Source organism: Myotis nattereri (genome assembly GCF_964212035.1).
Source record: "Myotis nattereri genome assembly, chromosome: 5".
Classification (NCBI taxonomy): Eukaryota; Metazoa; Chordata; class Mammalia; order Chiroptera; family Vespertilionidae; genus Myotis; species Myotis nattereri.
In genome coordinates this window covers 97,552,252-97,564,817 of record NC_138080.1, presented here as the reverse complement: position 1 = coordinate 97,564,817, position 12,566 = coordinate 97,552,252, and the positions used below count along the sequence as shown (strand labels likewise).

General features: G+C 46.4%; 1 protein-coding gene across 2 annotated transcripts in view; it reads left to right on the top strand.

Annotated features, from left to right (window-relative positions):
• The first annotated feature begins 3,487 nt into the window (after positions 1-3,487).
• Positions 3,488-12,566, top strand: part of GABRB2 (gamma-aminobutyric acid type A receptor subunit beta2) — a 197,583-nt gene continuing 188,504 nt past the window's right edge. For both annotated transcript variants that reach the window (XM_081090866.1, XM_081090865.1), the window contains exons 1-4: positions 3,488-3,801; positions 3,895-4,127; positions 4,281-4,372; positions 5,370-5,437. In XM_081090866.1, the coding sequence (XP_080946992.1) occupies positions 4,051-4,127; positions 4,281-4,372; positions 5,370-5,437 (237 nt within the window). In that variant the 5' untranslated portion in view covers positions 3,488-3,801; positions 3,895-4,050. The remainder of the gene's footprint in view (positions 3,802-3,894; positions 4,128-4,280; positions 4,373-5,369; positions 5,438-12,566) is intronic.

Genomic DNA, 12,566 nt, shown 5'->3' with positions numbered 1-12,566 from the left:
TTATAGTGAAGATTAATAGCACGTGGCTAGTGATGGCTTTTAGTCAGCATTTATATACTTCATATTCAGAGATGACTTTGAATGATGACCTCTTAAGGGTGCTTACCTTTTGCCTTCTCATTGTATTTCTGGGATCATGGAGGATGTTCTCTAACAATGGACCCTCCCTTTGCACATCACTGTTCCAATGTTCACATCCCCGAGGCAGTGTTGTCAGCAAAGTCTTCCAGAGAGATGTCTTCGTCTTTATTCGGCTTTTCAATGAGGATCCACTTTAGGTATAAGTTGAAATCAGGTTTCATAACTAGTAGGGTTTTCTCTTTAATTACATTAGTTACAACTACCGGTAAGAGACATCCCAGAGATGTTACCACACCAAGAACATAAACAACCTTTTATCTTTTTTCCTTTTGATTACTGCTGGATCTTGACTATATTTTCTTCTTAACCTTCCATTAATTCCCTTGAAATACATGCTCATCTCTTCTCAGGCTTAATCTATGATAAATGTACCAAGTTTATATCCACTCAGTCTTTATAGATGAATGCTACTAAGCTTCGTTTGCTTTCCTGTCCATTCATTACACCTCATTCATTAAAATTTGCCAATCTTATTAATCACATGCCAAATGCTACGTATGTATCTGTCATTCTACAATAATCAAACGAAGAAGGTACTATTATTGATTTCATTTTCATAGGAGAGGAAACTAAGGTTTGGAGAGGGTAAGTGACCTGCCCAAGTCACAAAGGTTGCTAAGTATTTGAGCTGAAATTTGAACCCAGAGTAGGCCTCTAGCTCCCGGGCCACCATCATTTTCAGTGGATGACAGTATTTGTGCTTTTGTTCTGTTTACTGAGTTCTAGTCTTTAGCCTAAACTGACGTGAGCCTAAGTCGGAGGGGCAGGCAGTGTGGAAGGTGCCCTGTGGATAACCAGGGGTAGGAAGGAAAACCCTGTTTTGAGGTGTTGCCTAGAGGAAGAGAGTTTTAGGGTTTCACCTTGGTTTGCCTGGGGTCCAGGAACCCTCTGGGTGTAATGTCAACAATCTGAACTTTGTTTTCCCTCCTACCTAGCAGTTTGTGTAAAAGATTCCCATTGTGTATAAGAGGGGGAAAGTGGAAAATGGGTCGTTTTTCTCCGCCATTGGTATACATTTTGATTTCTGTAAGTCTCAACCCAAGTAATTACAGAATTACAGATAGGAGAGCTACAGATTTCAATTCTCTTGCCTGGGCCTGGGGATTGGAGGGTGGGGGGTGGTGGTGGTGGTGGAGGGTGGGGGTGTGGGGTGTGGTGACTGGTGGAGTGGGGGGTGGTGGTGGTGGTGGTGGTGGTGGTGGTGGTGGATGTGTGTGTATCTTTGGATGGACTACTATGAGCCTGGCAGCCCTGTAAGAACCCTGGGCTGGAGATCTGCACTGTTCCGGGTGCTGTTTTACCTGCCTCTAAGGCAGACAGCAACTCCCTTAATCTGTGAAGGCACAGGGCTCTCCCTTCCCACTCCCCTTCCAGCCCTGGGGAGCTGTAGGCTTCCTGCCGCCCAGCATCCATGCTTCCCTCTGCGTCATCCCCTAAACTGCCCAGAGTGGGCCTCTGATCTAGGCAACAATAAGGACGTCAAGAAGTAAATGGGTCAAGTGCAGCTCCAACCAGGACCTTGAGGGGTCCTCGGTGCTGTGGAGACTGCGAGCCAGCCGAGCAACCACGGCTCACTACCGCCTATTCCAGCGGAGGGCATCCCCTTCTCTCCCCAGACACCAGCGGGCCAGCCTGGTGCGGGGAGCGCCTCGCCGCCCCCCACCCCAGCCCCCCCCCCCCCCCCCCCCCGCGTTCCTCCTGCGGCCACCAAGGGCTCTGGAGCCTAGGGAGTTCCGCAGCAGCGACCAGCCAGCAGTGGGGGACCTGGGAGTCAAGGCTGTCTGGTTAGGGAAGCAGGTGTTGGAGTCCAATCCTGGTTCCACTTCTAGCCACCGGGTGATCTTGGGCAAGTTACTGAGCTTCCTTGGGCCACTTTCTAAATCCATAACATGGGGAAACTAAGGTGATAGCTAATCTAGGATAATTGTAGACATTGATTAATGAAGCACTCCTGGCACATAGTAGGCGCTCAGCTAATGGTAAAGATGGTTGTTAGGAGGAGTTCGAAGTTAAGCTTTGGTGTCCAGCATGTAGGTTAGACCTAAGACTCCTAAAGGTATGCACCCAGGGGAGGGGGAGGGGGTAGCGGGAGCAGCTTCCAGGATAATCCCGGAGGGCCATTCCTCCAGGCTCCTTCAGAAGGTCGGGATGCCCCGAGCCTGGGGGCACCTCGGGGCGTCAGTGGCACGTCTCTCCACCTGGGGCTGCGGAAAGACTCCTTCCACGAATTGAGTGCCTCCCTCCCGCTCCAGCCCCCGAGCGCGCTCCCCCTCTCCTGGTCTCCTCGGGGTCTCAGCGGCCGAGGCTTGCCCGATCTGGTCTCAGGCGGAAACGAAGAGGCAGCTTCGGGGAGTGCCAGTCCCTCCCGGCCCCTGGAAAGGGAGAGAAGACAAGTGTAGTGCTGAGCGCTGGAGAACACGGTGCCCCGGGCGGCCCCGGAGCCCCTCCCCATTGTGCCTGCCTTCTAGGGACCACTCTGGCTTTGGGCACAGCCCCGGAACAGCCGGTGTCCCCCGCCCGCCCCCTCCCGTCCCCTCCCTTCCCCTCCCGTCCCCTCCCGTCCCCTCCCGTCCCCTCCCGTCCCCTCCCGTCCCCTCCCTTCCCCTGCCCTCCCGGCTGGGGCGCCCGCGGCGGGAGGGGGCGGCAGCGCGGCCCCGCGAGGTGAGGAGGGGCGGCGCGCCCGGTGAGTGAGCCTGCACGTGCGCGCGTGTGCGCGTGCCCCGGGGGGGGGGGTGGGCGCGGGGCCCGCAGGGCGCATCCCGCTCCGCCACCTGCCCTCCCGGTCCCGCCCGAGGCCCCTCGCACCCTCGTTCGGGTGCTGCCTCTTTCCATGCCCTACCAACCGCCACCTTCAAACCCCACTCTCCCTGCTAAGAGTCCCCCACTGCAGAGTCAGCCTGAAACCTGGAGAGGCAGCGCTGCCTTCTCTCCCTTCGCCCCTCACCCCCCCCCCCCCCCCGCCCTTCTGCTATAAATAATCCCGACTAGCGGGTCAGCCACGTCACACCGGAGGAACCGGGACCCCGAGGGTTTCTTCTCAGGGAATAGGGGGCAAAGGGTAAGGAGCAGGATAAAGAAATCGCTCGTGAGTAGTGAAGAAAAGCTTGCTCCTTGACTCCTAGGGGAAAATAGGCAGCATTTTATTCTTCTCTTTCTCTGGCTTCCTTTTTTATTGTTCCGTGTCTTTTTTATTCTCTACTCCTCCCTCCCCCCCCCCCCCCGCCCTAAATCCAAAGGATTGCTCAACACTCCTCCCATTGGTTTATTTTCTCCCTCCCCCTTCCACTCCTGCTCCCACCACCTTCCCCTCCCCCCACCGCACCACCCGCACCTCCACTATCCTCTCGCCCCAGGCAGGGGATGCTCTTCGCCATGGAAATAAAGTTCAAACTCCTCTCCCCATCTGCTTGCTGAGACCAGAAGTGGTCTCCCAGGAACCCGTTTTCCGCTCGCACTCCACACCTGCTCTCGCCTAAATTTCTAATCTGGTTTTGCATATTTAAGAGGACACACACACACACACACACACACACACACACAACCTACAACCCGCGAGGTGCAAAACTGCCTCCTGCAACTACCGAAACTTACCAGCCGCTCTAGTTGTTTTTGTCTTAACGGGAGGACAACAAAGATTTTTACTCCTGGTCCTCTTGCGGGGTGATTTTTTTATAGTATTCAAATATGTATATAGTATGCATATGTATGTTTTTCCTTTTTCCCCTTTAATTTATTTTTATTTATTTTTCTTAGCAAGAAAATCTGCTAGGTCCCAGGCAGCCGCCGCTGCCCCTTTGATGTTTTGGTACGCCGTGCGCATGCGCCTCACATTAGAATTACTGCACTGGGCAGACTAAGTTGGATCTCCTCTCTTCAGTGAAGCCCTCAATCCCATCAAAAACTAAAGGGATGTGGAGAGTTCGGAAAAAAGGCTGCTTTGGGATCTGGCCATTCCCCTTGCTAATCGCCGCTGTCTGTGCGCAGAGGTAAGTGTGCCTAAGGCTTCCGTTTTCCCTTTTACACTTTGAAGGGCTCTGCATACCTCGGTGAACCGGGATCGTGGGGAGGATCAGATAGACGCTAAGGACGCCGTGCCTGCTGCCTGACTGATGCCTACTTATTGTCTTTTCTTTCTTTAGTGTCAATGATCCTAGTAACATGTCACTGGTTAAAGAGACGGTGGATAGACTCCTGAAAGGCTATGACATTCGTCTGAGACCAGATTTTGGAGGTAATGGGGTTGCCGTGGAAATAAGAAACAACCCAGCGATAGCCTCCTAAGCTGTCATTTGAGCGTTGTGCTGGCTGTCTCTTCCCTCTCCCTCATCGTGGTGAATGGAATGTGTCTGGGTGTTACCATATTGAGACACTGACCCAAACTTAAACCGGTTGGTTACTAGGTGGTCGTTCAGTGAGAGAGACCCTCCTAGCGTGTATTGGTGCTTGCTGTCCTTGGGCTTCACAGTTATAAATCCTTTGCTTCCCTGCCACTGCCTCGTTCAGTGACAATCCTCAAGTTTAGTTAATGGTGTGCCCAGAGAACCTGGCTTAGGGAAGGCTGCGGTGAACATTTTGGAGGACAAGGAGTGCAGACAATCGGTTAAGAAGTGGCATTAACCCCCTGTGCCCGCCTACTTTGGAAGAGTTCTGACCACCATTTAAAGTGCCTGGTGTCCGGATATTATCCAGTCCTGGGAGCCTCACTGCAGGGGCAGTGGAATGGGGGGGGTTGGGGGGTGGGGGGAGGACTGGAGGAGCTTGGAGGGGAAGCAGGGAGAAGGGTCAGAGACCTCTTTCGCTGCAGCCTGAGAAACCTTGATATGCCCATTTAATTTTGCTTCGGAGTCTTATGAAGCTCGGAGAGTTAAAACCTGCACACAAAAGCTGTGGGGGTGAATGAGGAGGAGGGTTTCAAGGCAATATATAAAATTCCCTTGGGCTGGAATGTTCCTGTGCTTCTGCGAGTTGTGTGTGTGCTCCTGCTGAGGCATCTACATGTGTAGACAGAGCTGGAATCCCTCATCCCTCAGGACACGTGTGTGCCTGTTCAATACAGCATTTCCTAGAGGAGCTCCTGCCACCCTTTTAGAAAAGAAGCAGGACTTGAAGGGTTTGAGGGTGAGCCGTGGGGAGGGACTTGAGACAGAGTGTCCCATGCCCGGGGACAACTCTTGCTAAGAATGAATGAAGCGCTGAGAAATCACGTGGCTGGCCCTCTTGGTTTGCAGGTCCCCCCGTGGCCGTGGGAATGAATATTGACATTGCCAGCATCGATATGGTTTCCGAAGTCAATATGGTGAGTCCTGAGGTGTATGACCGTGTCTCCTCAGACATTCACTGGGGACAGGGGGGAGAAAGGAGCCAGGGTGTGTGTGGCTGTGTGTGTGAAGCGGGGGCAAGGACGGGATTTTTGCTTTGCAACCCCGTGTGTTTGTAGTTTCAGGGCCAGCTCTTTCTGGTCCCTCCAGATTTTTCCAACTTGGTTCAACTACTTGGGACTTGGCATAAAGCAAGTTAAATGCATCACACGTTCACATGCAAAATGCAGCCACTTGCAGGAGACCCCTGCAGAAGCCACATTCCCTAAGGTCCTATTAGAAACCACGTTCATCAAATAAATTTCTGGGTTTGCGGGGGGGGGGGGGGGGGTTGGCGGAAGAGGGGAAGGTTTTGATTTAACATGTAAAAGAGAATATTACCTACAAATTAAACTGTTGCAAAGAGGCTGAATAAATTCCCCAGGCAATATTCACATCCACTTGTTGCTTTCAGAGATAGTCTCTCTCTTTACTACTGAGGGCAAGCCCCGCTCCAGCTCCTTTAAGCTTCCCGATCACCAAAATAAATAAAATAAAAATCGGTCATCCTCGTGACCCATGTGCCATCTGCAGTCATTTCTGCAATGTAATTCTCCTGATGTCCTAAGCTTGTACAATTTACTGATAACAGCACTCTTTTGTAGCTACCTCCTTGGACTTGGGGCAAGTGTTAACAGAAGAAGGATGGGTGTTCCAGACTAGGAAACACTTGTGGGGGGGTTAGCCTCATGCAGGTCCGCCCCCTGCTGCCCATGTTGGGGCACTACAGATACACAAGACAGACAAGTGTCCCAGATACCCCCACTTATTTTGGAGTTTTCTACTCCGTGTTTTGAAGTTTTCCCCTTCAAAAGTTTCTCCAAGAAGGGCACATGTGAGTGTCAGATTGCAGTCTTACTTTCAATTCTGATAGCACAAAGCACATTTCTCAGAAGATTGTGTGGTGGCACGGTTCTGCCTAGAAATGGAATGCACTGTTGAAGAGAATGTTGCACCTGAGGTTTAATGCAAACACTTCTAAGCCAGCCAGCAGGATTTGAAATTTAGAACACATCAACTAATCAGCAGTTCTCAACCTGTGGGTCGCAAACAATGAAAATACATCCTGCATATTAGATATTTACGTTACGATTCATAACAGTAGCAAAATTACAGTCATGAAGTAGCAATGAAAATAATTTTATGGTTGGGGGTCACCACAACATGAGGAACTGTATTAAAGGGTCGCGGCATTAGGAAGGTTGAGAACCACTGAACTAGATCCAAAGTTCTCTGTAGTGGTCATGCTTCCCACATTACACTAATTTTCATAGTCCCAGAATTCAAATAAAGAGGAAGCTCAAGTAGCCATCCTCATTCCCCTGTACATTGTCCAAAGATAGGTGATCACCCTGTGGTATTAAAAGATTCTGAAACAGCTTATGACTGCTGGAGGGAATATTCAACTCCAGTGTGTCCCCAAAAATGTATACACACACTGAATAATTATAAAGGCAGTGTTTATTAAAATACATTTCATTTTCAAAACTGACACCCTGTATTAAGGACATGCATCTTCTTATTTTCTAATTATTTGGCAAGATATGACCCTGTAGGACATAAACACAAACTTAAGGAAATCTTGAATGAGTCAGAAACTCAGATTTCCCACACCTTTTGTAAGTCTCATGTGGGTAGAGAATGCTTGTTTCTTAGGAAACTAATTTTTCAGATATACAAATGTCCACTTTTGTGGGACTTTAGAGGTCTTTCATCAGTGTATATTTTGAGTTTCACCATAAAAAATTAAAAATGTCCTAATGTCGGTGCTTCCTTAATCCCAGGTACTTGAATCTAAATTGTGTTGCTAAAACAAAGTAATATAAAAATTAAGTGTGGTTCATTGTGACTGAATTAGAGTCCTCTCTTTTGCATTTTGATTTATTTATGCTCTTTTCTCCTCCCAAATTTATTTTACCACCTTCCCCTTTATAGGGTCACAAGCACAGGAATTTATGGAAAAAAATAAGAAATATTTAAAATCCAGAGATAGTGATGGCATAACTAGAAGTTGCTACAATAGATTAAGAACTTAGATGTATTATATCCCAAATTGTTTGGTACAGGGTTTTTCTTTTCTTTTTTTTCTTGTTAAGTTTTGTTCATTTATTTTACCTGTATGCAGCATTTTGGGGAGGTATCTGAATTGGACACAATGCCAAGACCTGCTAGTCAAAATATAGACCCAGCCAAGGCGAGGTGTCATCTTTGAAAGTTATTTACTGTTGCTGAAAAATCATGGGATGCTGAAAGTGTAAAGACAAATGTCAGGTTGTAAATAGGACAGCGGTGCAGCATTAATGACTAGAACCCAGTGTTAAAACCCCTGCCTGACCCTTTCTTAGCCCGGTGCTTACACGTGGACTTGTCCAGACACATTCTGACTTGTAAAATCAACTTATTTCAGCTCGCAGTCGTACTGACCTTACATCACTCCTCCAAAGAAACATTTTGTGATGTATGCTAGTTTATGTAAACATGGTTATTTGATTCGAAGCAGCAGATGGAAAAGTCCATAGCTGGTGTCTCAATAAAATAAGATGTGTGTGGCATTCTGCCTCCTGTGTACAGGTCTATAAGGATTAGGGTTTTTTTTTTTTTTTTATTAGATTCAGTTCTGGAAGAATGGTTGATTGATTAAGTGAAACCTCAAAATTGATTAACACCCATGTTTCTGCCTTATCATCCTTTGTGGCCTGCAACCTCTGGTGATTGTAACTTGCTTTTATTTTAGCAAATCTCCCTTTGAAGAATGGTGGACACTGGAGTCTATTCACATTGATATTGACTCATTTGTACCAAAAGGAAAAGGTCTGTGTCCTTGTGGTGATCCTGGCAGATGACAATGCTAGAAACACCCTGACCTGAGCCAGGAGTCTTGGCTGCTAGATCTGCTTCTGCGGTTCCGTCACCCTGAGAGAGTGACTCACCTGTTAAAGGGGACTAGTATTCCCGTTTTATCTATCTCTGGAGACCACCAGAATTAATGAAAGGATGTTTGTGGAAGGTATTGGTGTTCTGTGAGGGGAGCCTGTATAGAAGATTTAACACCCGGCTATCACTCAAGAGGCCCAGTGTCCACTTCAGCTGCTACCCTAAGTGAGGTTGGGTCAGGAATGTACATCACCGTGTCCAAGGTAACACGTGACTCTGGTCTGGTTTATTAATATAGCTCTGTTGGGTACGAAGAAGTTCTAGGAAAATCAGCACAGACTAAGGAAAATGCAGCAAACCTAAATGACACGCAGTCCCGAGTTCTTACTCAGGAGGGTGACGATGGCATCTTACGCGGCCATGTGAGTCAGGCTGGCTCAATGGAAGATCTTTGGAGGAACGTGGCATCAGTTAGAATCTTCCTGAGCAGAGCGCTTGGCTTTCGAGTGACATATTTTTAGATGTCTTGGTTAAACTGGTAAGAATCTTTTTGTTAAGATTCTTGATGAAAAGTGCATTTTAAGATCCAAAATTGGCTCTGGGGATTAGGGACTGAAATAGCTTTCTCTTCATTTAAAGCAGATCCTTCCCCGTCTTGAAACAACACATTTGCCATCCAGAGAGGGAAGCAATATTTCACTTTTGAGGAAAGAGTTCTAGTAAACACAAACACAAATTACCTTCTTATGGGATGGCAAGCGGAGAAAAGCACTGGCTTACAGACACAACAAAACAAAAAACCCCAGATGTTTTCTTTTCCAGCTGCAAAGTTTAACATTCACTTCAGCACAAATACTTATTTAGTGGCTACTGCGATCCTGCCATGAGTTTGGCTTAGGAGCAGAGCAGTGAACAAGGCCAACTTGTCCCCTCCCCTCTTGAAACTTAATATATAGGCGTTCACTATTAATAATCCTGCAGGCTTCTACAGTACTTCTACTCGCTGTAAGCCTTATCTTCTCCCTAGAACTTTCTCTGAGCATCCAGTGAGTACCTCATGGTCTGTGTCTCCCAAAGGTTTCTTTGTGACTTGTTGACTCCTACATCATTCATTTGTTATTTGATGGTTCAAGTTGCTTTATATTTACATATTTATTCTACCCTAATTTATATTTATGAAATACACGAAGACAAGGTTATTCTGTCTCTCCTTGTGGTTTTGACTATATAATGGTTGGTTGGATGTTTGTCTCCTGGTGAATGCCACAAATATTGGGTGAAGTATTTGTTTTTAAGGCAGTGATTTGTTATTATTCACTAGATATTAGACCATATGTGTGGAGATAACCAACTTGCTGTTTATACCAACAAGTGTTGAAAGAATCACAATGTAGGGTCATCAGTGCTTTGAAAGATGGGATATTGAGAATATGGAGTACTGAGGTATTACACAGAAATTAGGTAAGTGAAGACAGGACATACAGGTCTCTGGATATATGTTCCATGCATAAAGGTGGCATAGAGGAGAATAAGACACGGGGAAAATATGGATTTTCATGTAACTTAAAAATGGCTGGAGTTGGGAGTAGCTGTGAAGAGGTGTGATGTTGGTATTGAAATCGGAGGTGGTGATCGGATTATGAATACCATTTTTGTGGCTTGCTGAGGAGTTTAATTTTTATTCCCAAGGCTGTAGGGACCCAGGAAAGGGTGTCCATAGGAGAGTCGCAGGAACAGATTTACACTTCAGGGTGAATTGAAGTGGAACAAGGCTTAAGGTTGGGAGATGAGATGGAAACCCAATGCAAAAATTCAGGAAGGATTGATGAATTAATTCAGGGATGCAAAGGAGATATAAAATCATGGCATTTATAAGGTAGAAGTAACAGGACTTGGTGAATCCCAGGTTTCTCATGGTGTCATTTATTGACACATAGAACAGGAAGAGCAACTGGATTAAGAAGCTAGGGGTGGGAAGTCTGGGAAATGTTGACTTTTCTACACATGTGGAATCTCTGAATAGAGATAGCCAGTAGGGGATTGGAAAATACAGATTTAGAGCTAAGTTAGGAGCCATGACTAGAGAAATGAACTTGGGCATGTCAGCTTGTAAGTGGCACTAGTAGTAGCTGTGTGAATGGATACAATTAAACAGGGAAAGTGAGAGACAGCTGAAAATGGAGTTCTGGTGAGCACTGTAATTCACGTGGTGGAACCTGAGAAGTAGCCTCCTATGGCGATGACTAAGCAGCTAAGCAGCAGTCAGAGAGTTAGTAGGAGAACCTGCAGATAATGTCTTCAAAGCTGAGGCACAGGAGCGTTCACAAAAGGAAGAAACGGTCAGCAGTGTCTTATTGAGCAAACACACGAAAGAAACACAACTTCCACAGCTGAAATCCCTTTTACATTAGGCCAAAAAGGAGCAGGGCCTGGGACGTGAAGTCTAAACCGGCAGCAACAGCGAAAGGTGCCATCCATGTCCGATGTCCTGGAGTTGAGGAGCGCTTTTCTTGCTTTGTGTTTTGGAGAAGAAAGTTGTTTTGAAAGAATTTACACAAGTAAGGTGTAGGGGGTTGGGAAAAGGTGAAGCCTGGGTAGTTTTACGACAGGAGCATTGTCCATAAGGGAGAAATACTTTCTACTTTCAGTTGCACACAGGCAACAGGACTGCAAGTTCATGCCCATGCAGGTACTGTGGTCCTGTTTGTGGTTGGCTAGTGGCCAGTTGAATGTTGACTCATCGATCCAGCATCCATTCAGGAACAGGGGCAAGCTTGTCAGCTGGCCCCCGGCTTTTAACCGTCTAACTGTTCTGTCCCGCTGTAATTTAATTTAGAACTCAGACTTGTTTTTCTTGTCAGTCAGATGACACAGTGATAAATGAAGTAAGTTCTGAGACTTGTCTCTCAGAAATGGTAGCAGGAGCTCATTGGTAAGTGTAGGGAGGGGATTTTTAGTGGTTGAAACTACACTTCTGAAAAGTTTGGGTCTCAATTGAAGTAGGGAATGGGCACTTGTGGAAAGGACTCATAATTTGGTGGAGGAGCATCCTTTAGATAGAAGGGCCGAGGTTGCAAATAGAAAGTGGGGCCGAAACTGGTTTGGCTCAGTGGATAGAGCGTTGGCCTGCGGACTGAAGGGTCCCAGGTTCGATTCCGGGCAAGGGCATGTACCTTGGTTGCGGGCACGTCCCCAGTGGGGAGTGTGCAGGAGGCAGCTGATCGATGTTTCTCTCTCATCGATGTTTCTAACTCTCTATCTCTCTCCTTTCCTCTCTGTAAAAACTCAATAAAATATATTAAAAAAAAAATAGAAAGTGGGAAGTGAGGGGGGGTGATAGCCAGCAATTGAAAGGAGAATACAGAAGAACTCTGTATTCTCTGTGACATGGGAGACCCTTTCTGTTGAGGTTAGAGGAGGGCTGCGACGGAGATGGGTGAGGTTACTCAGGACATACGGAGAAGGTTATCTGAGAACCATGAAGCATGCTGAAGGTGGATGTGAACACTCACTGACCACAGGCAGGCTCTAAATTATGCTTAAAACCCTCCTACCCAATATTAGCAAGCTATTATGTTCTCACCTTCTTTTTCTGCTTTTCCTTCCCCTTCTCTTCCCCTTCTCCTCTTGTACAGTGCTCAACCTTTTTCGCCGTCATTGTAATACTAATATAATAAAATAATTAAAAAGCTACTGCTTATTGAGTCATAACTTGTGCAGGCATCCTGTTGATATGCATTATCTCATCTAATCCTCCTGTAAAAAAAGTGAGATGGTTACTAAGAATCTATTTACAAAAGAGGAACTTGAGGCCCAGAGAGGTTAAGTGACTTGTTCAAGGTCACACAGTTTTGTTGTAGTTGTTTATTTTTTGTCTTGTTTCGTTGTCTGGATCAGACGAACTAAGCATAAGATGTTACTATTACTCCTCACCTTCTTTCCCTTGGGGAAAAAAAAAATCTAATATCATTAAAATAATTTCTTCAGGTAGACACTTTATTAAGTGTCTATTAAATATAAGATGTGCCCCCCTGTTCTTGAGAAACTTACATTTTATATTTCATATGTGAAGCATAATGTAAACCAAGCAATAAAGAAAGATTTATGTAAGATGTTGTAGAAACAAGGATATTGCTATGTCAATCCTTTCATTATGAGTGGATGTTGTTTAACTTGTTTAATAATTATGTTTTG